This window comes from Oculina patagonica, chromosome 5 (assembly GCF_052425735.1).
Source record: "Oculina patagonica isolate OP01 chromosome 5, crgOcupat, whole genome shotgun sequence".
Lineage (NCBI taxonomy): Eukaryota > Metazoa > Cnidaria > Anthozoa > Scleractinia > Oculinidae > Oculina > Oculina patagonica.
In genome coordinates, this window is record NC_135762.1 from 23,324,016 (window position 1) to 23,351,306 (window position 27,291).

Below are 27,291 nucleotides of genomic sequence, written 5' to 3' on the forward strand. Positions count from 1 at the left end.
CAATCCAGTAGATAAGTTGACAAAACAAACTACGTTATCACTGGATATTGATTTATCCAGTGGATAGCATTATCCATCCTTTGACAAGGGGGTATAAATCCCATTTTTGCAGTCCAAATTTTGCCCAAATCACATTTTCCAGCCTATAGTTTTCCCAAATTTTCCAAATCCCAGTCCTAGTTCTATTGTTTTTTGTTTGTGATTCCCAGTCCCAGTGACCAAACTCCTATTTTCCCAGTGTAAATTTGCCAAAATCCCATTTCTCAATTACCTCCTTCAGACCCTTCTTTGACCAACTGGGGCCAGATGTTATTTTTTGCCGTTTTCTAACACAAGGCGAGAATCCCACCAGCCATTAAACTGCGCTTTATACAAACAGCGTGCGTCATCCACACTCTTTGAAGTCCCCTTTGAGTCCCTTTTAAACTGGCCGTTGTTGAGACCTGGGCCCCACTGAAAACCGCGGGCTGTGTCCGGGCTGGGTCGCGGGCTCACGAGTCCAGTCTCTCTCTTCGCTCTGCTGGAAAAGAAATGGCGACCATCACAGAGGTGGGAAATTTGAACTTTCTGTTCTTTTGTCCATCCAAAATCCTCGAAAAAGTCACCGTAATTATCCTTTGTTGTTAGAAAATGTATTTCTTCTTTATTTTTGAAGTTTCTCAAAGAAACTTTTAACAACAACTTGCCTGAATGATCGTTGCAGCTTCAATGGGGTGAATGCGAAGATTCAAGATTGTTCTATTCAGTGTAGGTGCTTAAAAATGTTTTCTGTTTCTTTCCCAAGGTTTAAGAAACTGCGATGTACTTGGTGCTTCACGAGAACTTTGAAAGACTTTGTTGATTAATTCTGAAGTTATATTCTTCAAGGATAAACATCTCCTTGTACAAGAGAAAAGTGATGGTAGTGTGCAAAGAGGATTAAAAAGAATTTCATTTACTTCCCAGGACATGCAAGTAAGATTGATTACGATTTCTTGCAAAAGTTATATTCGACATGCATTACTTTAAAACTCGTAAGCTTCATAATTTTGTTTTTTTAGCAAGTTGGTTAAGTAGTACTAAGGCTTAGATGAATAATTTCAAAGACTTCTCTTCTCTTTGTTTTCTTTGATTTTCTCATTGAATAGCTCCCGAACTTCAAAATTTAGTTATCTGACCTTCAGGACACTAATCGAATGGCTAGATAAATATATCTAAAACAAAATTATCAGAAGTTATTTTTGTTGGAATATCTTTACCAACACATGTTGTGTTATTGTGTAGAAGCTGATGTGCTGTGCATACGACTTGACTAACACTAGAAAATAGATTATTAGAAAATTATATAGTTATACTAAGATATTTGAATGACAGATGGGAGATAGAAATCTGGATTTTAAAATGCAGTTCTTCAGACATTATGATTTTAAAGCGTTGTTTATTGTTCTAATCTTTTTTGTAAGCATTGCTTCAAACATTTAAAACTGCCAGTTTTACAGGGCTCGTACAGTTCATGGAAAACCTGGAAAGTCATGGAATTTAGAATTTCATTTTCCAGGCCTGGAAAGTCATGGAATTTAAGTTTGGGTCATGGAAAGTCATGGAAAATGGTATTGATTGTACAAAATAAATTAGGCAGGTTATTTTTTGTGAAGAAAAGGGTTAAAACGTACTCGAAATCAAGATAATTTTTAAAAGAACCTACATAACCGAAATAAATTTCCCAGTTTAGGCACCAATTATATAAGAACCTAGCTAACTTGGAAAAAACTAGGTTCTTGTATGCAGGTTTTTGCTGTACTTGATGATTGAAATTGTCCAGTATTTGTTCAACAAAAGAGTAGCATGAGAATTTCTTTTATTGTAGGTGTGAGTTGTATTCCAATCGTTAGACTATCCAAGATAATATATAATGGACGGTACTGGTCCAAACAATGTTAATCCGATGATGCCGGACTGTTTACTCTTCCATTTTGGACAATGTTGGGCCAACATTGCTTACTGGATGGAAGATGTTTTTCAGTCAAACACTTACCGTATTTACTCGAATAAGCGCCGCGGCGCTTATTAAATTTTTGGCACCTCAAGTGTGGCGCTTATTCGAGGGCGGCGCTTATTTAAAATTTGGACGCCACAAAGAATCTTATCTTTTACAGTTATTGAAAAGAGCGTCTTTTGATTGTCAGTGTTTGTCTCTTGCTGAGACAGAAGTGGCGCTAGCTGTCCTGGCAAAGTTTGCGGCCTTCACAACATTTACAAAACTACGTATTGTAAGAGTGTTGAATAGAAAAACTAATCAGAGGGCGATAAAACAATCACTCATAACTGCAAAACATCGATTTTGATGCAAAGAAATGTTCAAGCTTGTTTAAGAGTTGCGTTGTAGTGCCGTTTTAAGTTAAACGAAATTCTCCAGATAAGCGCCGCATCGGGACTGCGGCGCTTATTCGGGCGCGGCGCTTATTAACTTTTTTGTCCCAAATGCGGCGCTTATTTGAGGGCGGCGGTTATTCGAGTAAATACGGTAACCAAGCAAATGTTGGAAACCTGTGTATAAATTTTGCCAGTAAACCCTAAGCTAAATTTTCCAAAACTTATGATGATGAAACTGGATAAAAATCAGTATTAAACGGTCAACCATACTCAACGTATTATTAAGCACCTGTACAGGGCGCTATGAAATTCAGTCTGCTTCCTAACTCAGAATTCTCTGTATTGCGATTAAGACTTCTCATAATGCATATGGTCGTTTGCTTTGAAATTTTTGGCTTCATTACATTATATTTGAACTTTGTGAGAACTGTTTTCTGGCTAATTTGAAACCTATTCCTACCGATTATTGCGAAAGGGGGAATGTGGGACCGACATTCTGTAGTTACGACCGGTTCTTGCGTACCCCCCACCCCCACCCCTCTCCCCCAGGAGAGTGAGGCTACTAATTGGATCCAACAAAATGTATTAAGCCTAGATATCGATGATGTACAATATAAATGTCGGAATGTTTTCCTGTTTTGAAACAATCATCTTGCTTAGCATAAAATTAATAAAACAAGTAAAGCGCTGGCGTTGTTGGACGTGCAGTGAGAAATGCGTGTACTACACTGACTTTAAATACCCGTTCTATTAACGCAATTTGAAATAATTTATTTTTTTGATTCTGATAACACGGGAATTTAAAATAAATTTAGCTATCTTGAGGTTTCGCTACATGTCACTTAAAATATCCACCTACAAAATTCGCCCAAAACGAGAGATAATCGTAGCACGTTTTAACTTTTCGCTGACGTCTGTGGAAACATTTGAATGGCAAATGTTTTTTCATTAAGCTATTTAATGAGCTTTCAGCCGAACTTAAAGTAAATTGTGTCTAATCCATCTTTATCCCTTCAAGATTCGAGACTACTTTTCAGGCGGAATCAAGAGTGTAGCTTTTAAAATTTGAAAACTGTCGCATTTTTTATTCCTTGAGAGTTGGGGAACACACCCTCCATTTATGTCAGTTCGTTCTTGAGATTATTGACAAGTCTGAGTAATTCACTTCTGCAATAGTGGCTTATCTTTTTGCATGTGTTTTTCACATTTTTGCCACCCAACCAGAATTTATTGCTTCGTACGTGATAAGTTCCAAATGCAAACCGCCGTCTGCCGAGATAAAACCCACCAAACTTGTTGACCTTCTGTTTCTGTCAACTATGACAGTTTCAGTTGAAAACTTCCCTTCAATAGCAACGCATTTCATTAAACATTCAACGAAACAGCACCGAAAATAATCTTTTAGCTCTCGCTAGCAGGTGGTCTGTCAAAAGAAATGATGGGCGATTAAAATTACGACGTGCTTACACACTGTCCGCGATGTCTATTACGCAAAAGAAAGTTCCCGAAAAAATGTTATAAATTTTAAGATGGCATGCACTTTGCGGGAAGTTAGACAGTCTAAAATTTAGGTTACTTATTGCGTTGCTGAAAAATTTGGATACAATTTTATCGCTTGAAATTCACAAGAAAACCCATCCCCGGTAACTTTCACAAACAGTGTTGTTAATTTTCCTTAAAATTTTCTTAACTACTGATTATGTTAGCTGTTTTTGTTGTTTGTTTTTGTTTTCAAAGTCTGCGAGTCATTCCGCAAACTATACTATTTTTAGTGTTTCTTAGAAGCAACGTTATTGTGGAATACTCCCTCTTGAGTTCCAGCTGTTTTTTCTCTCGAAGAGGTTGAAATTGACCGTCAATTTTGCATCCTGTACTTAAAAATTGTCATTTTAAGGCACTTCAAAGGCAATACTTCTTCTCCATCAAACTAAACATTTTACTTCGAAATATATGTTACACTTGAAACTGCGGAATTTTTGTGATGCTTAAGTTAAGTATTTTTTAAACATTTCCTTTTTCCTGTTAGCGTGTTTAAGGAGTAACAGCATGCAATTAGGCCAAGGAATTGAAATGTTTTTCCTTCGAGTTGTCAGAATTTTGAATTGAAACCAAGGCCTTTACTCAATGCGAAGCGGGAGGTCTTCATACCTTAGAAACACCCCAACAAAATGATTGGTTTTCATTGCAACTATTTTATTCATTTCGCCAGCACTGGAACGTTCCATTTTCAGTAATTAATGACACCACAGTTTTTACATTAGGTGTAGTGGAGAAATTGTCAATTCTTTTAGCTCAAAATGGACATTCTCTTGCGAGTACTCGCTAATCATCTTCAGCTTCTTGGCGCCGTGGCCTGGAGGACTCGTATTTGAGTTGCATCCTCCCTTTTACCTGTCCAATGTGTCTTTATTTTGGTTGTTCTTAAATGCTGGGGCTGGAACATTGTTATGAAAAGAAAACATTATGTCAAATAGGAGGTGTTTAGCGAGCAAGTGTAACACCCGGCAAAATCCCAGGCTAATTTTTGAAACAGAACACTCAAAACTAGAAAGAACAAAATATTAAATATTACCCAGAAAAAGGCGACAAAAGAAACCCACAGTAGCGAAAATAACAGAAAAAAATTTTTTCTTTTCTTTTTTAATTTGCTGATATATTTATGCGGAGGTGGTTTCAAAGAAGGTAGTGTTAATTTCACCCGTTTAGTGACGAAAGCAATTCATTTTCCATTCGACAACAACTTCCCCAATTTGTCAATATTTTGTCAAATAAATAGAATAGTGGAATGAGATGTCGGTTATTATCCAATGAGCATTCGTCAGCGTGAAACAAGTTTGCATAGCTACCTTGATGAGTCAGCTTAGTAATGGAAGATTGGTGTTTGCGGTTAGGTTTGCGGGATACATACTCCATAATGGTTTCAAACTTGTTTTCGTAATCCTTCGATCGTATTGGTGTAAATAGGAAAATGAGCTATATAAAGCAGGGAGAGATAAAAAAGGAGATATTTTACTGTGTTAATACCAATTCCCTTTTCTGTCTCCAGTTTGTTTGTTTGTCGCTTTTTTAATTATAATTTATTCCTAAAATGATTGAAAACTAAAGGGGAAGTTGTAGCATTGTGTAAATGACAGGTCATTCGACAGAAACACCGGAATAATAACGGTAGCTTATAGAATATTCCTTTCACACAATAAAACGCAGTTTATTGTAAATTAAAGCATATTAAAATTGTAGAGGAGAACTAGAATTTTTGCAACGTGTATTAGAACATTCCAGTCAATGATACAGCATCGTATTTCGAGCGTATTTTCCTAATGTTTGCAAAAATAATTTTGCTCTCATAAGAAGTTGTATTATTTCGCGATTTCTCGAGTCTAAGTTGACAGGAAAAACAACCAATCAGCTATCTCCATATTGCTGCCTTCATAAAACATTCATCATTGGCCATAATCCACAGGGAGATTTTCGTCTTTGAATTTCACACAGGTGAATTCGCTTGCGAAAAACATTGCGACTTCATTTTATTCCTTTTTTGGATTCGTTTAGCATTTGGGTAAGGTTTTGTGCTTATTATATTTTACACCCGAGCATTTAAAGGGCTTCGTTATTGATTATTTCAACAGATATTAATTTTTCGCAATTTGTTCCATCTTCAGCACTTTTTCATGGCTTACTTAAGTGTTTTCCTTCTCGACCTATCGGCTGAAAAATGTTAAAAATTTATTAATCGTGGCAGTAATCGAAGAAATTACAAAATTGTTTTTCTAAATTTGAAAATTGAACTTTCCAATTTGCCAGCATAGAGACGTTTTTATTTGAAGTTTTTACAAACCGCGCAATTTTGGTAAATATTCCTTTCGTGTTTCCGAAATTTTCACATAATCCGTAGCTATAGAAACTTTAATTAGCGCGGTGTTGATTGACATTCCTGCCTTCACTTGCGTAGAACATAAAATATTTATCGCTCTCATCTACGAACATTTGAAAACTCTCACAGATCGATCTGCATTTAGGGCAAGTCGCGAGTAACAGCGTTGTGTTGTGAAGTCGCGCTGAAAACCAGCGTTCAATTGACTGGAATTTTTCTCTTTTTTACATTAAAAAAGGTAACAGAACTCAAACATGAGTGGAGGCTCGGCTAAACGCCGTAATCGAGGCGCCTTGGGATCTCAAGCCAGTCTTGGCGATGAACTTGAAATGCATGAAAAGGGTAGCCGTCCGCCATCTTCACATTCAAGGAATGCTTGGTCGGACGATCTGTTAGGCGGAGGACACGATGAAATCGATTTTTCTCCGCGAGCGCCAGCGTCCGCCGCCGTGGACCTTCCTTCAGCTATGGAACAAGAACCAGTCAACCATTCAGGCCGTGTTCCTGCGGATGTACGAGCTCCGGGCACGAAAAATGTACCTGTTGGTTGCTGGGTTCGATTTAAAAGGATCATTCGAGGTAAGAGTTATTTTTGGAGGCAAATAGTACATAAAATTCACCCATGTATCATGCATTTCTCCAAAATAACAAGGTTACAAAATGCGCACGACTTTCTTCGCGATCTGCCTCGTAAAGCGCCGAAGTAAATTTAATGTCACGTAATTTGGATGGTAATTCTCTATGGTTCAGTACTTCTATTTTTTAGCCGATTGCGAACCATTGTCTATATGCTGTACGCTAGACTGGCTTCATTATTGTACCGCTTAAATCCCAAAGGAAGGCGAACATGGAAAAAGAAGTAGCTGTAATTAGACAAATTGCAGAAAATTCGAGTGAATATTTCGCTGCGCGGTAATTATCGAAGGGGGTAGATTTCAGTAATGTCGGTTTCACTAATAGGGCTGTTTATTACAGTTCGGTTTGTTTTTCTTGATGTCTCTCTCTTATTTCAGAGTAAGACCTAAAAGGATCTAACTTATTTCGCCGCACATTCGGTTTGCCAGAACGTAAAAATTTAATGAACACTGGGGCAGGTGTTTTGTCTGCCAATAATATTTATGCCAACATGAATTATAATTTCGCTGCGAAGAATTGGCGAGCGACTCTCTCCTTCTACAATAAATCTTCGCGTAATTTCATCGATAGAGCTTTCTGAGATAATCTTTACGAATAACGATACCTAATCAAGTTTTGGGTGAATCGTAATATACGAAACGAAACTATTCGCAGCTTGCGATCGCCATTGAGAACTTGTTGTGTCAGATATCTTGCTGATAAAATTTCCTTATTCAGCGGCAACTATCTCCGCGTTAAATTATTTAGAGCACTCAAATTTGAAGTAAAATTGTACTCGATTGGTTAAATTTTCGGGCTTCTGTTTAAAACCCGTTTTATCCAACTGAAAAAGAGAATGTATTGTATAGGTCAAATGTGTTTAGGATATAATTCTCTCGAGTGTCACCATTGTATTGGTTTTGCGTTGCAAGATATTGAGGGGCGTTCGATTTCCAGTGATCAAGATGAACGAACTCTGGAATTGGCACTCATTTTTCACTCCTAATAGAAGCTGATTGCAGTTTGATTAAGCGTAAATCAATCGAAGTTTGTAATTTTGCTAGAGGTGGACAGAATGCGGGTCTTTTTTAATATGCCCGGTTTGAAATTAAGAGAAGTTCCAAAATAAACATCTGTTGGGAACACAAACTGCCTTACACAATGAATTCACGTCAGTAGGTCTGTTTCAATCTCTATAGTCTATTAAAGCTTCAAAGCGGTCGCCCTTCGTTCTGTAACCTCATTACTCGAAGGAGAAACCATTTGAAGGAGTATTAAAAACCGAGAGACAATTTTCTGCTTTCTTTGTTTCGAGTTCATTTCTGAATCGATTTTTACACGATTATTTTTTTAGAATTTATGTGGTCGGTCAAATTTCTATATATGCCCGCTGTTTTTTAGACCAAAGTGACAGTTTTTTTTATTTAAAAAAATTAGAAGGGGGTTGGGAAAAATATAACACATCTAAACTTTACTTGGACCCTTTCAAAAAGAATAATTGCTTTTATCATGTTGATTAAAAATGTTTATTTATTTTACTGCGTTCTCCTATTTTGCATATTGCATCTCAAGAGCAGCTGTCTTTATTTTACTAGAATTTTTTTAAAAAAGTTAAACAGCTTCTGTAGTTGTCTAATTATTCTCTAACTGTTAGATACAACTTAACACAATCTAATGTTTCTGTTGTGTTAAATTTGTACACTTTTTTAAAAGAAATTTTTGATTGTCATAAAATTGTGAAATAAAGCCCCACTTTTATCTTGCATCCTTTAGGGCCATAAATTTTGTGCTCAGGTTGGTCAAAGCAAACATCTTGACCAAAAAAAAATCATGCCTTCATGCACAGTACTTGAGATTATTTTAATGTATTTTTAGCCACAAAATGAAAAATTGCAGAAACAATTATATTCAGACATAAATACAAAGAAATAAAAACAATGGGAAAAAAGCAAATAGTATTAAACTTTATTTGGGGCTGGATGACAGAACAAAAATTGAATATTTTTTTGATAAACTTGCAACAAAATGATTTTATCGCTTGCATTCCTTGAATATTTAAGCCAGAATTCAAGGAGAACATTTGTTGTATAGTGCAATCCAAAGTTTTTGAACCCTCAATTTCATAAACCTCCCAAAAACTCATACGAAAGGTCATTTACCTTTGATTTACTTGAAAGAGTGAGACTACCCCAATTTCTTGAGCTCCCAATTTCTCAAACCAATTTTAATTTCTCTTGGAGGTTTGAAAAATCAATATTCTGCTGTATAATAAAAGTAGAGGAGGACAAGGCCATCTGAACCTCCTGCCTCCCATACCTTTCACCTCCCCTTCCCACCCCTTTCCGTATTGGTTCCCCCCTATTTGTCACATATCTATTGCACAATAGAATGAAATGTTGCCTAATTTTACTTGTTTTCTCCCAATTCCCACCACCTTAGGAATCCCGCTTCTTTCTCCGGCTCTCTTTTCCCGCTTCCCGCTCCTTTTCTTCCAGGCTACTACCATCTTCCTCCCCCACCACTTAAAAAAAGTACCTTGGAGCTTTAGAGTTTAAATGATTTTTTTTGTGCCTTCTTTCCCCCAACTCCTCCTAATTTTAAAAATTTTCCATGGAGTGGGTATGGATATTTTCTAGAACCGTACATTGAGGAGTTCTTTTCTTATTGCCTGGTAGGATTTTGGAGGACACGACAGACAGAGGATACTGACTCTGATCCCGAAGCCCATGTGAAAACCACCTTGCGGGAGTTGTTAATCTATCTGGTCTTCATCACTATCCTCTGCATATGTAAGTAAAACTGTATATCCCCAAGTCTTACGTATAGAGTAGCGATGGGTCTCAATTGAAAGACTATGTCAGTCAGGCTTGTGATGGTCAGAAAAAAGTGAATTGGTATTCACCTGACATAGTGTGGTTGGTAAATTTGATGAATGTGACTTTTTCAAGGTCAGGAAAGACAAAAAATTGCATTAAATTTTCTGTTGATGGATGCAAACTGTGTGACTGAGTTATGCTTCTAAGAACACGCTTGAACATTCCCCCAGTTGCTTGAATTACGGGTTTATCAAGTCCCCTCTTTTTTAAAACACCCACTTGTAACTCTGTCAGGTTCTTGTAAAATTAAGCCAGATCCTCTAGCATAATACACATTTAGAATACACCAAGCCAAACCAGTAATGCTTGTGACACCAATACTTGCATGATGATGATGACAATGACAACTGACTGACGATGATTCTTACTACTGACTGACCTACAAACTAAATGCATGAGTTATCGCAGAATGGCTGAAGACAGCAAAATGTTTTCATTTCTTTCAGTGACATTTGGAATGACAAACTCCACCATGTACTATCACACCAAAGTAATGAGAGGTGAGTAGTGTGTGCATGCTACAGGTAGTAGATGCAGCTGCCTAATGGTTAGTGAGCTGGACTTGAGATCAAGTGATCTGGGTTTGATCCCTGGCAAGATCATAATGTTGTGTTCTTGGCCAAGGCACTGTACTCTCATGAGACCCTGCTGGGGGGAGGGGGGGGGAGAGTTCCCGAGTCACTTGTCTGATTTCAAAACGTCCGGTGTCTCTGTTTCATCTATCATTCTAGAACTTTTTGTCAGTTTTTGGAATTTGCCAAGAAAGGTTATTGTTTGTCTCATTTTATGTGCTCTCGGCACTTTTTGGCCCATGTCGCTTGTGGCAGGGCCTCTCTCATGGTGTCACTCTCTGCCCAGGAGTATAAATGGGTACCAGTGAACTAATTGCTGGTAACCCTGTGATGGACTAGCATTCTACCCAGGGGGAAGTAGAAATACTAAGCTAAGCACTGGACTGATGGATTAGTAGGCTCTTGTGACCCTATTTGGAGGAATGGCAGAATGGCGGAATGATAGAATGGCACTAGTTTGCTTGCAGTTAGCTTCACCCTGGTTTGCTAGCAGTTAGCTTTCATTTGTTGGGTAGGGCAACATATAGTATTGGCCTAACCAACAAATAAAAGCTAACCGCAAGCAAACTGTGGTGAAGTTAACCACAAACAAACCAGTGCCATTCCACCATTCTGCCGAGTAGGGTCACCGTAGGCTCAAAATAATGCAGACTCTATCATAAATGTAGCTTTCAACTAGCTCAAGTGTTTTACTGCTTTGTACAGATTTGTTTGTGGAGACAACAATGGAAAACAGGAACACTTTCAAGGATATAACCACAATGAAGGAATTCTGGATGGTGAGAGGAATAGTACAAAATTTACAGACCTGTAAACCTTTAGAAACTGGAAATGTGGAGATTTTTACAAAGGGAACACAATTATTTTGAAGGTTTCTGGCAGAATATGAGGGAGATTTTAAAAAATTGTAACAGACACTGAAATGCATCCAGACATCATAATCCAATAATGGCTTAACAAATTTTAGGCCACAAAAAGGGATGTCCCTGCACTTCATAAAGGGATGTCTGTACTTAAGTGATTCTGTTATTTGACCCAAAATATTCCACATTAAGATGACAAAGCTCTATAAAAAATGTAAACTGTCTGGGGTTGATAGTGTTTTGTGTGAAAAATTAAGTGGAAGCTTAAGTTGTGCTTAGTTGTTAAGTAACAGTTAAATATTTCTTTTACATGGCCCACTTGTTTAAAGGGAGGGTTACACTATCCACCAGATAAATCACTATCTGGTTGATAACTCTCATATGAAACCTACTTCACCATCCAATGGATAGCGCTATCCACCCTTTGAACAACTGGGGCCAGAACTGTAATTTCCTAATTTAATCATGCTAGTAAATAATAAACTTTTCTTTGCTTGGTTGATTGTTATAGTACACAACTGGTCCACTGTCTGATGGTTTGTATTGGGAACAATACTACAATGACAAGAATGTATCTGACGAAGACCTTGGCTACATCTATTTTGAAAACAAAATCCTTGGACGACCACGCTTCAGGCAACTGCGAGTCAAGAACGACTCCTGTGTGTAAGTGAATGTTGATAGTATTTTGTCTCCATTGCTTTTGCAGTGAGTCAGACATTGTTCATGGGAGGGGGGGGGGGTTGCAACTCAGGACCGCTCCCTGCTGGAGCTGTAATCTTAGATGCCAACATGAGACTAATGCATAATGTGCATTTGGGTGAAGCTGATTGTGTTACATTTTTACATTTCAGTGTTCATGACGATTTTGCGAGTGTTATCCATGAGTGCTATGCACCTTACTCTCCAGGTGCTGAAGATCAAGACCCATTTGGCTTGAAAAATGGATCTGCGTAAGTATTAATTAACCTCTAAACCATTTTTACATGCAATTTTCTACCAAGGTAGTACTGCTAGCTAATTTTTTTAGGCAAGCCTTAGTTGCATTGCTACCAGAAATACCAAGCTGAGCAGGCCTTAGCAATGCTAGCATGTCACTACTCAAGATCTGGCAAAACTTGTTCAAGGGTGGATAACGCTATCACTTTTAAATTGCTGACCAGAAGATAATGTTAAAACAAAAACAAATGCACTGTCCAACAGGTAATGATTTATCCCTGGCATTGTCCATGCATTGAACAACCAGTGCTGAGGGGTTACTGTCCTAAAAGGTGGGTGGGGGTGTATGGCATGCTTCCTGAATCCCTTACCCTATTTCAGACCACACCCTAACCGAAGTTTTTGAATTGCACTTCTCAAGGGATGAATACTAACATTATAAAAGTAGTTTCTCCAAAAATATATGCCTAATTGCTGACCAGAGCACACAAACCATACCTCATTTCAGACCAAAATGGCTTGCACCGCATATACCTATAAAGCTTGTGTGAGCTAGTACCCCCCACCCCCTTGGGGTGCTGTACTCTCTAATTTCTATGTGTTGGAACAGTATCACCCGCGAGGACTGTCACAGTTACATTAGTGGTATGCGAGAACCAAACACACATTAGGTTGTGGCATACCTGGCAATACTCCTAGTCACTTCATGCTACAAAGTTACCTGTCATGAATGTGTTCCACTTGACTTTTGAGCAGGAATTTCTTTGACAAACTAAAATCAATCGTGTTGTTTTCTGACGCAGATGGACTTACAAGACGGAAAAGGAGCTTGACGGCCAGTCACACTGGGGAAGAATTACATCATATGGTGGTGGCGGCTTCACAATGCTTCTGGAACCCACCAGGGAGAAAACAGTAGCATTGATTGATGAGCTGAAGGTCAGTACTGCAATACTGAGGCAGAGAAAGATATGCATCACCAAGGAACAGTGGCAATAAGAATTTGGCACATAGATGCATTTAAATCCTGCCTTCCTTCCAAAACTATAACTGTAATGTTACTCTGTGTTACAGTTAGAGACTTCCCGATAAGGTCAACTTCCTTTTAGCAGGCACACCGACAAAGGCAAATAACTCGGGCAGATATCTCTTTTAAAGTTTAAAGCAGACACTCTCTCAAGCAGACATCTTCTCTTAGATGTATACCTCTCTTGTAAACAAGGTAAAAACCTCTCTTAGGCAAACACCCCAGCAGGGCAAACTGTCACCTCTCTGAGACACACCTCTAAAACAGACTTCTCTCCACAGCAGTCAAAAAATCAATACAATCGACACCTTTTTAAAAGCAACAAGACGCCTAAAGCTTAATGCTTAAAACCGGGCGGTTGATGTTTAACTACTTTATTAGACAAGTACAGCAAAAACTTTTAAAATACCATTTAATTTATACAGTCAACTCTCGTTATATCGGACACGCTCGGGACTTCGTTTAGTGTCCGTAATAGCGAGAGTCCGTAATAGCGGGGTGTGAGAAAAAAAAATGGCGTTAACATAGGTTAAATAGTATGGGCTATGACGAGCTTATCAACAGTCGTGAAAAGACTCAGTAGTCGTTAGGTATGGAGAATGACAATGGTCGAGGGTTTGAGGGTTTGATCTCTCAAAAGGAGTCGTCTGAAAGAAAAAGGCGCAAGCTGAAGTGAAAAAGCAAAGTCTGGTGTACAGCTACTGACGCAATTGATGCAAAAATAATTATTGCAGAAGACTTCTGAAGTGTGTTTCGACAAATAGTAATTTAACACACTGCAATTTTCTGCAATAATGTTATGTGAGAAGTTCATGGTGTCCGCTTTATCGAGAGTCAAAACAATAAAATTGTTCTTTTGGTACCACGAAAGTGTCCGTAATTCCGTAATAGCGAGAGTCCGTTATAGCGGGAGTCATTTCCAGTCAAACCTCTATAACTTTCGCCGGGGATCTGAATTTTGTCCGTAATATCGAGCGTCCGTAATAGCGAGGTGTCCGCAAGGCGAGAGTTGACTGTATTGAGTAACACGCAAGTCTGTGGATTGCTTGTCCATGCTTGGACAAATTCCTGCTTAGGCTTTCAAATTTTTATTTTTCTTCCGAATACTGAATAACGTAGGTATTGAAAACGTTTTGTGTGCAATCTTGAATAAATGAACTCAAACCAGTTAAATGGCAGTACAAATGATCTCCGACCGAAACAAACAAACAATTTCGTTACAAACTAAGACGTGTTTTTACATGTAAACATTTTTAAAAATGTACCACACCAAAAAAATGGGAATAAGAACAAGATAAGAAAGCTTTTCAGCTTTCAAACATGCAAGCTCTTTACGTCAATTTTGGGAAGCAGTCACGCAAACGCAAGTTCTTCATTGCGTGATTCATTGCAGGTCATTTCTCCATCGCCGTTCGGTTCCGACTGAAACTCAAAACCCTTGAATGAAAAACAAAAAATATATATTTTATATTCCTCGCTAAAAAGAGCGGAGTAACCAGAAAATTACAGTATTGGCTCCTGCTCGAATAAAACGAGTAACATAAATAATAAAAAAACGAATAAAACGAGTCAAATATCAAGAATAACAGAAAAATTTCTAAACAAAATTACAAAAGAAAATAAAAAGACTAAAAAAGGGCATGCATTAGAACACATGTATTAGATAACAGATGCTGTTAAAAATCTCAACTAAATGTGAAAAAAAGATTCAAGATGAGGCGAAGAAACATTTGAATTGCATTAAAAATTTTGAATCCAAGCCGTGAAAATACTGATGCCGTGATTAAATTTAATTAATTATACGCGCCGAAGGGCAAGTTTTCATTTTTGCCGTCTATTATTTCACACGATGGCTTTACCGATTTACATTCCATTCTAGTTTGAAGAAATTATTATATTATTACTTTGCATTTCCATTTTGTTTTATGAGTTCTTGAAAAGTGTGCAAGTAAAGTTTTTACATCAAGAACAAAATAAGGTTCTTTTGTTGTGTAAACATTCAATTCGTCTGTGACACACGACTTTGTCGGCCCAACTGTACACGGATGGAAATAGACAAAATGGACACAATTCTTGCTAAATGAAAAGCATCTTCAAAGTAGAGTCTGGAGCCGTTTTTAAATGCAGGAGCTTGCTGCAAAAACATTGCGTGACTGATGTAAAAAAAGCTTCGACCTCAGCGACCTGTCGAAACAATCACCGGTTTCGGACTCCAGAACTCGCTTGAGTCGAACGCTTGAATAAAAACACAAAAATATATCTTTCACGTTTAACAGAAATCGGGGTATTAGATAAAATTTTAATTGCTCCTGCTGAGTAAATATCAAAAGTGCGGGATCTAAATCCTGGCCAAGAAAGCGGCCGAGTGAACTACTACGACAAATAACGCAAATATGTAAACATCAACATGGTGCCTCAATCTATAAATAGATGCCGTGTTCGTTTCAAAAGCCTAAAAAGGCAACTATTAAATACAAACGTGAAAAAATAAAAAAGAAACATGAAAACGTTTTAGATGAATTTTAATTCAAGATGGGGTCAAGAAACATTTTAAAAGGCAAAAAGATTTAGAAAATTTCAAAAACGTGAAATTTTGCATGCCGTGGTAGAATTTAATTACATGTATTAAATTACCCGCGCCAAGATTTCATTTTCATTTTGCAGACCATTTGTTTTACTTGCTGGCTTTGCGGATCCCTTCACAAATACCATCATAGTTCGTAGAAATACTATACATTACCATTTTGTTGACTGAAGTCTTGGGAAATGTGTAAGTAAAGCTTTTACATCAAGAACAAAAATAAGATTATTTCGCTGTGCAAACATTCAATCGTCTCTGATACGCGACTTTGCCGGCTCAACTGTACACGGATGAAAATGGACACAATTTTTTCTATTAAATGAAGAGCATCTTCAAAGTAATCCGGCTCAAAAATTCTCTGGCTACCAGCCCTTTTTTTAAAAGCAGTTATGCGTGAAGCTTGCTGCAAAATCATTGCGTGACTGACGTAGCAGTTTTCAAAAAAAAAAAATAATAATTGCTTGGACGTGTCAAAAAAATCACCGGTTTCGCAAACCAGTACTCAAACGCTTGAATAACACAAAAATATATATTTCACGCTTAAGAGAATTGAGGGTATTAGATAAAATTTAAAATAGGAGAGTGATTTAATAGCTTCTGCCGAGTAAACATCAAGGGTGCGTGATTTGAATCCTGGCCAAGAAAGTGGCCGAGCGGGTCTGGAACGATTTACCGACAAGACTACTACTACTACTACGACGAAAAAATTCCGGGCGATTTATGAACCGGGCCGGCCCAGTCTCCCCGCCCGGTTAATTAACTCTCTAAGGATATGTATGTTCTTCTCTCAAACCTCAAATGCAGTTACCTCTCTAAGGTGGACACCTTTAAAGACGAGCACTTCTTTTAGAGAAAGCCTCGTTAGGGTGGACATCTCCTTAAGTTGGACACCTCTCAGTAGTCTGTAAGGCAGACACCATTCCAAGGTTAAAAAACCTCTATAAGGCAGACTCTTATCTTGGGAGAAAGCCTCTTTAGGCAGACCCCTGTAAACAGACACTACTCTCCAAAGCAGACACCTCTCCAAGGCAGAAAGTCAGGTTGCATGACTGGCCAATAATGTAACGCAGGTTATTTAGGTGCATAACTAATGTTATTGAAATTTTCTCTCAGCAAAACCTGTGGTTAGACCGTGGCACAAGAGTTGTCTTCATCGACTTCACAGTGTACAATGCCAACATCAACTTGTTTTGTATCATTAAGTAAGTCAGATCTTGGCATATGTGTTTCCTATCGAAACGTTAAGAGATTTTTGTTGCGCATTTACCAGGGCTTATTTTCAGACTCTTTTAAATGGCATTTAGCATCTCGTATCGCTATTTTAGGGTTGGGTTTCTGGGATGTTCATGGCCCCCCACTGGTAGCTTGCCAGGCCCTAGACCGAGTACCACTTCCATGGCTTGTTAACCGCTTACCCCAGCCGTGTGCCCCATGCAAGACCAACATGCAGCGATCACACTGAATTAACGGTGGAAAGGGGACAGTATAGTCTCATTTGTAGCCATAATTTGAAGCGGAAGCGTTGCAATATTTTAAATAATGGTTGTGAAGTTGACTAGGAATAAGAAGGGCAAGGAAAAGGACAAAAAAAAAAACGAAAAACTGAACAGTATGGGAATGTAGTGTCTAGGAATGTACTGTGCAGTCAAAGCCTAACTGATGCCCCTCTTGCCACAAATAATGCTGACAGCCCGCTCTTGGCAGTTAAACTTAGTTTAATAGTCCTTATGCAGGTTATTTGGTAGAGGTTGAAAAGTAATTTTTTTCTCGAAAAAAAGGATCGGGGTTCATTTAAGTTAATTCAAAGTGAACTCAATCTCTTTTCTCGCCTTCTCTCTCCAGGCTCGTGTTTGAGTACCCGGCCACTGGTGGTTGCATCACATCCTTCACCTTCCGCACTGTCAAACTCATTCGTTACGTCACCACCTTCGACCACTTCGTGATGGGCTGCGAGGGAATCTTCATCCTCTTTATCATCTACTACACTATCGAAGAGATCCTGGAGATCAGAAAACACAAGCTGAAGTACTTCAAGAGCTTCTGGAATGTGCTCGACATCATTGTTATCTTCCTGGGCTATGTAGCGATCGTGTTCAATGTCTACCGTACTGTGGCAGTGGGTGACTTGCTGAAGGGTCTTTTGGCGGACAATAATCAGTATGCAAACTTCGACTCGCTGGGCTTCTGGCAGACCCAGTTCAACAACATGGTGGCCGTGGCCGTGTTTTTCGCCTGGATCAAGGTAAAACACGTTAATTCCATCTTTTGGGTTGTTTTCTTTTGTCTTCAGAACGTCGCTACGACTTTGCTTTGGCAAGGGCGCGAATTTTTATCTCTAACAATGCAAAAACAAAACCAAAAGTAATTTTGCACACGTGTCTGACATTTCCCGCGCTTGCAGCCGGCTCATGTTTTCCCGCGCTTGCAGCTGGCTACACGTTTTCCGGCGCGTGCAGCAGGCTACGTGTTTTCCTGCCCTTGCAACTGGCTACGTGTTTTCTCGAGCTTCCTGCCGACTACGTTTTTTCCCTTGCTTACCATTATACGTTTTCCCGCGCTTGCTGCCAGCTGCATATTTCCCGCGCTTTCCCGCGTTAGGTACAAGTTTACGTAGACCACATCAAAAGAAGATTTATCATAAAATATTGTATGTAGAAATACATTTTAATAAATATTTTATTGAGTTGTTATCGTCTTCTCAACAGGTTTTCAAGTACATCAGCTTCAACAAGACCATGACCCAGCTATCAGCCACGCTCAACAATGTATAGTAACATTTTCTGATTTAGTAAATTATCTAATTGTTTATTGAGGTTTTGATTAATTTTTGGACATCCATACGTTTGTTTTTCTACTGTGTGCAAGAACCGTTTTGATCTGGAAGGTTGGTTTTGAATTGAAACATATCCAAACTTTTTCAGTCAACTTAAAATGCACATTGTTCAGACCTGTTCAGGTTTTGTAAGAGAGCTAAACTAATTGAAGATAATTTCTAATCGAGTTAACCACAGGTAGACCATATTTTGGTAACGCTAGAATGGTTGCTCTGTGGGTACATTGCTGTCGGTTGTCAATAGTATTCATTCCCAATTGTTATACCCCGTAGTAAGGATTTTTCTCTCTCTTTTTTTAGTGCGCCAAAGATGTTGGTGGCTTCGCCGTCATGTTCTTCATCATCTTTTTGGCATATGCGCAACTGGGTTACCTTGTGTTTGGTACTCAGGTGCGGGACTTCAGCACCTTCGAGGACGCCATGTAAGTGTCAGACTAGCATGTGAATGGTTTTAATATAATCCTCTCAAACACGTGTGTTCACGCGCGCAATTTTAACTTACGCGCGCGGATGCACGTGCAGGTGTAAGCAGAACAACCACGGGTGAACGCACGCACATTTTGACATCCTATTCCACGCGCGACATACATGTTTCGTTTCAATATTTTGGTGTTTTCTTGCGATCTTGAAAATGATGCGTGATATTTTTTCTTCCCGTTCAGCTTCACACTGTTCCGTATTATCCTGGGTGATTTCGACTTCCACGCCCTGGAAGCCGCCAACCGCGTTCTTGGCCCAATCTTCTTCATCACATACGTGTTCTTCGTATTCTTCGTCCTGCTCAACATGTTCTTGGCCATCATTAACGACACTTACGCTGAAGTCAAGTCCAACATCGCTTCACAGAAGAGCGAGTTTGAGATCGGCGACTACTTCAAGAAGGTACGTGAACCCGAGTGTGATCTACACCGAAATTCTCCCAACAATATCAATACATTGTCATGCAGATAGGTGTTGAGAATTAAGAGATGTATCACCTGAAGGATTTGGTCTTACAGTAGATTTCAGTTTACTTTGGCCGCCTGCTTTGCGAAGTTCGTTGGGAAATTGGAAACTTTGTTACGAAGTTGCCAATTACGTTGCGAAGTTTGCGAATCAAATTGCGAACTTCGGTACAAAGTTCCCAACTTCGGCCTGACTGAACATTCCAAGTTTGGTAGTTTAGAAGAAACCAGACATGTTGCTTGAAAGTCATTTCGATATCTGAACTCAATGATTTTAGAACTGGTCAAGGAAAGTTGAAGTAGCTTGAAGTGTAAGACAACGTTTCGCATCAGCGATCACGCAAGTGATTTGCCGATAAATAAATTTTATGCATGCAGAAATTTGGTGAAATTTTAAGTTTTTTGTATGAAAATAGACATTTAACGATTTCTGTGAGGCATCATCATCAATTTCAAGTCTTCTGTGTTTGTAAGCCGGATAAAACTGGATGGTTTACTCCTATATATGTAAAATTGATTTTAATCGAAGCCGACGCGATGCGACATCGAACGCTAATTTGTCGAGACAACATGTTTACCGCTCGCTGAACATAAAAGTTTTCGAACCTTTTATATTTTTATTTTTATAACATTTGTTATCAACAGTTTAGCGTAGCAAAGCCCTTTTTGATAACATAATTACAGAAGGTTGTAATAAATTCGAGCCGAAGTTCGGAACTTTGTATCGAAGTTTGCAATTTGATTCGCAAACTTCGCAACGTAATTGGCAATTTCGTAACAAAGTTTCCAATTTCCCAACGAAATTCGCAAAGCAGGCGGCCAAAGTCAACTGAAATCCACTGTAAAGGGACTTTGTCACGGATTTTAGCCAAATTTAAGGAAATGATCATCAAGTTCGGTGAAATAAAAAAATAACCTCTTAAAACAGTGAAGGAACATTTCAATAACATAGCAAATAGAAAAGAAGGTACGGATGGCCAAAAGTGACGAAGATTGAAACAGATTGCGATACGGGTTTTTGAAATATTGTTAGGCTAAACAGTTTTCAAAGTTTATCACGTTTGCTTGTATCTTTAAATTATAACGCCCGGGAAACACGTTCGGTTGCAATGAAACTATGGTTTTGTCACTTAGAAACATTAAGTAATTTCTTTGCAAACATTAAGTTTCATAGCGAGTATGTAGCAAAACTTAATAAAATAAACTTAACTCTGCCGTGACACGGTCCCTTTAGTGTGCCACCAAAATTTCAACACTAGTGTTAAAAAAATGTTCGCAATAGGGAACGAGAATTGATAATCGGAATTTACATGAGTCAAAAGTGTTCTTGTTAAGGAGAAAATCGAGCCAAATTCTATCTACCACAATGTCACCAAGATGGGAGATTTTACATTCGAAATAATAGTATTATCGTTACAAAAACAAGCCCTTAAAGTTCCGTGACTACCGAGATCATTTTTATCAAGAAAACATAATTCTATGATTATTACCGGCTAGCAGCTGTGTTCTGAATTCTTTCACTTTGTAATCTTTTAACTTCGCTTTCGAGAAAGTCGACCAGGAGTGATAGGAGTTTGAACGAAAGTTTTCCTCAAATTTCTTCGGCTATCGTCAGAGCGCGCCCAAGCGAGGTGAGAGTACGAACAAGTTAATAACTTCTGGCTTTTCAAACGAGCGAAAAGTTTCGTTCAACTCACACCTACTCTGGTACCAGTTTACACGGCCTTAAGTTTCGTTCTTGTAGTTTTTGGTTTATGCCAATGTTGATTGTTGAAAACAGTAGCCAGAAGTAATGTAAAGTCGAAGCTATATAGAGTCTATATACGCTATGTCTTGTTTCCTTCGCTTTAGTTTCTTCTTTAACTGCTGTGAAACTACTTGAATGATTCGAAATAGCTTAATGAAAATTGCCATCTTTCGGTTTCATTCAGTTTTTTTTTTTCATTTGTGATATAATGTTTACTGCTCAAGGAAACTTTGAAAAACAAATTTACGTCCAAAGTAGATAGATGCAATTATTGGCAAAAAGGAGTTTTCATGTTAAATAATAATTTACTTACTTGTGAAGTTTGCCGTTGCCGAGAGTCTGTAGACAGTTTTTTGTTAATAATAAATAAACCTGTCTAATTTTCTGTCGAATTCTGCATTTTAAAAAAGAATTTATGACACGTACTCTTTGTGTTTTCTTCGCCTTTGTTTTTTGGCGCCGTGAGATATTTCAATAATTGCCGTACTGAAATATCAATAAAGTAGTTTATTTTTTCGTTCACTTTCGTAATTGTTACGAGAGGAAAAGCCCCAGGAAGTGATAAATGGATTTTGTTGTTATCAAGTCACTCTAACATAGAAATTGCGCCATTTAGTCTGAAACAAAAGTAATTTTACAATCGCTGTACACAGCAAGCGGTGGAATATTCGACGCAATTAAAAACAACCGAAAAAAAACCAGGTGTTTTAAGTATGATTTTTTTGTAGGCCAGAGATTATTTTTTTATGCAAGTTTCACTGGAGTGCATTCAACTGTGAAATTGTTGCCAGGTTACCATAGAACAAGTCATCTTTTCATTGGCTTTTTTAAATAAACGGTAAATGTCCCTGTTCTGTTATTGGATGTGAAGTTTGGCGCCGCCCCAACACACCAGGTCTTTCCCCATTAAGAACTATTCAACTGCCCTGTTTTCGTCTGAAATTATGCAAGTCTGAAATCGTAAACCATTTGGCGAGCCAGAATTTTCTGTGGGCTTTTTTTCGCCAGCCATGTTTACCTAAAGGTTTGCGTTCGCGTGCGAGAGCTAGTGGTAATGTCTGCCGTTTGATTCGCTCTATAGGGATACCAAAAGATGTTGGATAAACTGTCATTCAAACGCGAGAAGATCCTCGACATTCAAAAGGCGCTGAAGTCGGCCGACGTGAACCAAGACAACAAGCTTGACTTCGAAGAATGGAGAGCCAACTTGAAATCGTGAGTACTATTACTATTTCGCGCTTTGAAAATTGTATTTTGTATAAAACTCAAAGAATGTCGCCATTTAAGCTTTCTCCAATCCTGTTTTCCAAGATTAAGACACGGATTATGCAATAGACTGCACATGTATATTTAAATATTGCTTTCAAATCTCCAACTAAGTGGGGCTGTCTTAATAAATAATAAGCAAATAATGTGGGGGGTGCTTTTCCGTGTTAACCGTCATAACTTTTACCTTTCATGTCACGAAAACTTTAAAGTTTATCAGTTGTATGTTAAACTCTGTCCATTTAGCCGCGTAAAACTCTAACCTTTTCCTTCAAAAAAAAAATATTGTTAATGTTGCTAAAATGCAGCAAGATTTTTCAAGTCCATTCAATAAGCCGCTCGTACACGTAAAATGCAAAGACTTTTGAAACCCCTAAGCGTTTTAAATCCTACCAAAGTTTCACCACTTCTACAGCTATATTTCACGTTCAGGCTTTTTTAATAGACCTGTAATTTTTTAGGTGATGGTGCGAGAAATCTATGAGTTCTGTTGAAATCCTTTGCGAACAAAAAAAAAAACGAAGTTTTGAAGCTAAGACATATGCGTTCGACTTTTAACCTTTTTAAATGCATGGTTGCTCTATGTGAAGTTTACGAGAGAAGAAATAGTCGTTTAAGTTTGTTACGAAATACGAAATTTGTGCTTCAGAAACAAGTGAAAAATTGTCAACTGTTTACTACTGGAGGTGAAATTTCGTAAATTTAAATCGTGTCCTCTATCGACGTAAATCCCCTGCCGTGAGGTAATTCCTTTCGTAGCTGTTTTTGGTCTAAGGAATTGTTAGCCCCGTCAAGACCGAAGCTATATGTATCAAATGCGTATTTTTTACAGAATATGAATGATCGGCGCAGCGTGAGTTGAAGTAAAAAAAAACCGAAACGTGAAAGGGTGTGGCAATGCGTTCCTCAACTTGCCAGTACTTTGCCAAGGGTGAAAGTCATGAGAAGCAAGAAATTGATCACTATAAGAAAATTTCCTTGATTGAATAATACATTCTCTCAAGCAGTACTAGATAGAATGTGAAGAAACCAGAAGGGAGAATTTGTATTTTGACATCGGGGCCCAGGACGTCTTGTAAGACTAATTTCGATCGTTGATTTTGATTAGGCGTGGCCATGCTGATGCAGAAATCGAAGCGGTGTTTGCCAAGTACGACTTGGATGGCGACAGAATCCTGGACGAGGAAGAACAGAGGAAGATGCAAGAAGATTTGGAAGGACAGAAGGTTAGATTATTATTTCCTTTTTGGTCTTAAATCAAGAAAAATGTCTGTTGATCCGTCGTTTCATCCTTTTGACAATGTCCCCAAGGTTTTTAATACAGCCGGAAACAGAAATAATTGTCTTTCTGTGCAGTACTACCTCGATCTAGAAATGGTAAATGGAAAGTGTTAAAATAAAACACTTTGTAAAAAAAATCTAGACATTTCGGCAATGCTGCCTTCATCAGTAGTCAAAACGTAATTGTTGCCACGTATGCGATCAAACGACGGAAATTCAAATAAATGTAAAGAAATGGTTAAGCTTTTTCCCTTTCCACTTCTGTTTTCTTCAAGTGCTGAAACGTTGTCCTGAAATCTGAATGCTTGGCGTTATCTGGGTTAACACGCACCCCGGCCATGGACTGTTCACAGCCTCTATTTTTCAACGCAAAAAAGAACGCGTGAGAAAAAGCGATTCAAACTATTTTAAATCCCGGGGGGGGGGGGGGGGGGGCGAACCCCCCCCCCCCCCCCCCCACCCAACCCCCTCGCGTCTCTCGTTTTGCGCTGGCGCTCAGCTCTCTCGCGATTGTTTTCCCGCCTTTAACAATCGAAGGAAAATACGAGAAAATTGCGGGCTGCGGTTTCTAACTCGCGTCTTTGCTTACTTCATGTAGGCTGAACTGAATGATGAAATCGAGGAAATGGAACGAGCAAAGGAAACGAAGAGCGCACGTCCCAAGAGCGCCAGCAATGCCAGCAGTGACGACAGCGATGATGACGAGGAATCCAATGGCGGACTCAGTGCGCGCGCGGGCTCAGCGATCGCTCGACCCAATGCTGGCGGAGGAGGAGTCTCATACGAGGAATTCAATGTGTAAGTTCGCCATCCACTCAAGTTAAATTTCAATTCTTCCCCTCCGTAGTAAGACAAAGGTGTAATCAGTGCTAATGTCGAGATTTCAAAGGCGTCTCTGAGCAACCGGGCTACAAATTTCATCCTTGAGTGAACTAGACAAAGCCGCATTCAGGGAACTCAAGACTAACGGTAGCCAACTAGCCACAGGCTAGTAGAAATGCAGTTTTGGCTAGTAGGTTTTGGGCTACTAGCCAAAATGGTTAGTGAAAATTTCAGACATTTTAGTGGAAGGAAACCGTAAAATGAATACGACTTTAAGAGAACAAAACTAATAAGTCATGTTGAGGAAGTTATGATCATGAAATCCATTTCATTTCATGAAAAAAAAAAATGCAATACCATGCTTGAAAGTTCTGGCTAGAAGAAAATTGGTTTTGGCCAGTAAAATCAAACCTGTTACTAGCCATTAGGCTAGTTAGAAAAAAAGTTAGTCTCGAGCCCTAGCCGCATTTCGAACGATAAAACAGAAAGAAATCACTAATCTCGCCTCCACAACCCCAAAAACACGGACATCTCCAACGCAAAAAGAGAATTATGTTTGCTCAGATTCACAAGCCAAACAAAAGAGCTAGATCTTTCTGCAAATGGAAGTAATTTTTGCATTAAATAAAAGTAAAGAAGGTAATTCAACACCTTTTCTTTCGTTTGTGTTTTAGTCTCAGCCGCCGTGTGGACCGCATGGAACACTCCATTGGCAGTATCGTCTCCAAGATTGATGCTGTTCTTGTCAAACTTGAGGCCATGGAGAAGGCTAAGCTGAAACGACGAGAGACTATGGCGAAATTGCTGGACTCTATCGCTGATGTAAGTAGATGGGAAGAAATTAAACGTTCTCGCTCACGTAACGTAACGTAACGTATTTTCTCGGTGGTAATACTTACTTTTCTCCTTCAACAGAGCGACCGAAGTGAGCGCAGCGAGCGGGACGTGAAACGAGATCAAATGGAGAGACTGGTGCGAGAGGAGTTGGAACGCTGGGATAGCGAGGCTTCCATGAACCGCGGCGATAGCCCCGCTGGTTCCCGGGCTGCCACGGCAAAATCCAGCCGTGGATCCCCGTCCCGAGCTTCCCAGGCCTCTGCAGGTTCTACCAGGATGCAAGTAAGTATTTGAGCCCATATTAAAGGGGCTGGGAACGCCAACCAGTTAGTGCTTCACTTTGACAAATTGCATTCATTCTTGGGCGATCTAAGAACGAGTTTTCCTTCATTTTCCGTTGATCCGTCACGAACAAAGAGCCACGAAATTGCCACTTTGAAATTCATCAAATTCTCTGGAATTTTCCTTTCTTCATGTTACCAAGAAAAATGCGTCAGTTCTTTAACTATTCTTGTCTTGTGTCCAAAACAGCAATTCTCCTTTCTTACCACCATACATTTCTTTTAGTGTCCTTTGAGAGAATTAAGTGCTACATCAGGGCGACATCCCTAGTTGATGATTTTCTTAATTCTCCTCACTGTTTCGTTGACAGCGTACTGACTGTGTAAGGAGAAATTAACTTCTGATCTTTCTTTACAGGACCGCGATCGTGATGGAGTTCCCCCCGTGTTCAACGAACACACGAATGTTTAGTTCTCATGGAATCATCCCCGCTAAGGAAGGAAGCTTGCCAAGGATTAGATTTAATTTATTTGCCCACATGTGTATTCGTCCACTATTCAAGCATATGTTATTAATTTGCTTCCACATTGGAGAGATTTCGTTCGTTCGATACTGTTTTCGAGTTAATTGCTTTCATTAAACGGTTTAGTACATAATCATATTAGTCATAGTTTCACACGGTTTCCAAAGAAGAATCTTACCCCAGATCTGGCCGAAATGGAATTTTATGAAAAAGGTTGATTTTGCATTATTTATTTATTTATCTCTGATTCAGCTCTGTTTCTTATTCCGTTTGCGATTTGGAATCCCCAAACCTTTTTCTATCCCTCTGAGCGAATAAGAAAGATGTGTGAAATTATGGCTTTAATAAAAAGGGTACTTTACAAAACCTGTGCATGTAAGCGTTATGGCTTGTAGTTTTACTTAGAGGAGGTGGACTCATTTAAAAGGTAATTTATTGTAGTAGATTTGTAAATAGGGAATTTAGAAGAGTCACGCCTGTCTTAAAGTTAGTCACGTGGGTCTTATATAGTTGTCACGCGGTTTGCACGTGGTTAAAAGCTTCCGTAGACAAACTTCTTTTAAACAGAAGTGATTTGTGAATACTCTTATTAAATTTGGTAATCAGGTTTATCTCACCAATCAAGTTTTTAAAGGTACGGTTTCTAATGCATGCAGGTCTTCGGTTAAGTTGTGGCTTTTGGGTGTAAGGGCTCGGAAAGTTCGGTTCATTAACCGATCGAGGAGATTTTCATTTAAGAGAAAACATTTTTGTAAAATACAGAGTTTAAACATTCATTGTATGTTTAGGAAAGGGTTTTCATGCTAGACGAAAATATTACTTATTAGATTGGGCTTTGGGGCCGTCATACGGTCATTGATCCGTAATTAATCTAATAAAAATTATTAATGACGCCACTTATCTTTTAACTGCACCCGACTGCTGGCAGTATAGGAGTAGCTTGTCGTTACACCTCATCGATGATTGTATTTATAGTAGCTTGTCCGTCCTTGTTTACTTGAACACATATTACATTGCTCATTAAAGGAGCTTTTAATGTTGCTTGTCGTGATTTGATTTC

At 38.8% G+C, this 27,291-nt stretch overlaps 1 protein-coding gene across 3 annotated transcripts; it reads left to right on the top strand.

Moving 5' to 3' along the window:
• Positions 1-499: 499 nt before the first annotated feature.
• LOC144653388 (polycystin-2-like protein 1) lies at positions 500-27,271 on the top strand. Of its 3 annotated transcripts, XM_078513370.1 has the most exons (20): positions 500-549; positions 785-954; positions 6,462-6,802; positions 9,514-9,627; positions 10,161-10,214; positions 10,992-11,065; positions 11,661-11,815; positions 12,004-12,102; positions 12,892-13,027; positions 16,810-16,898; positions 17,539-17,938; positions 18,402-18,461; positions 18,830-18,951; positions 19,192-19,411; positions 22,302-22,435; positions 23,595-23,712; positions 24,366-24,565; positions 25,264-25,411; positions 25,505-25,708; positions 26,126-27,271. In XM_078513370.1, the coding sequence occupies exons 3-20, from the start codon at positions 6,478-6,480 to the stop codon at positions 26,177-26,179; spliced, it is 2,706 nt and encodes a 901-aa protein (XP_078369496.1). In that variant the 5' UTR covers positions 500-549; positions 785-954; positions 6,462-6,477; the 3' UTR covers positions 26,180-27,271. The 3 variants fall into 3 exon arrangements, with proteins under 3 accessions (XP_078369496.1, XP_078369495.1, XP_078369494.1); XM_078513369.1 differs by lacking the exons at positions 500-549; positions 785-954 and adding an exon at positions 5,784-5,908; XM_078513368.1 differs by lacking the exons at positions 500-549; positions 785-954 and having other exon boundaries at positions 6,376-6,802.
• The last annotated feature ends 20 nt before the right edge of the window (positions 27,272-27,291 follow it).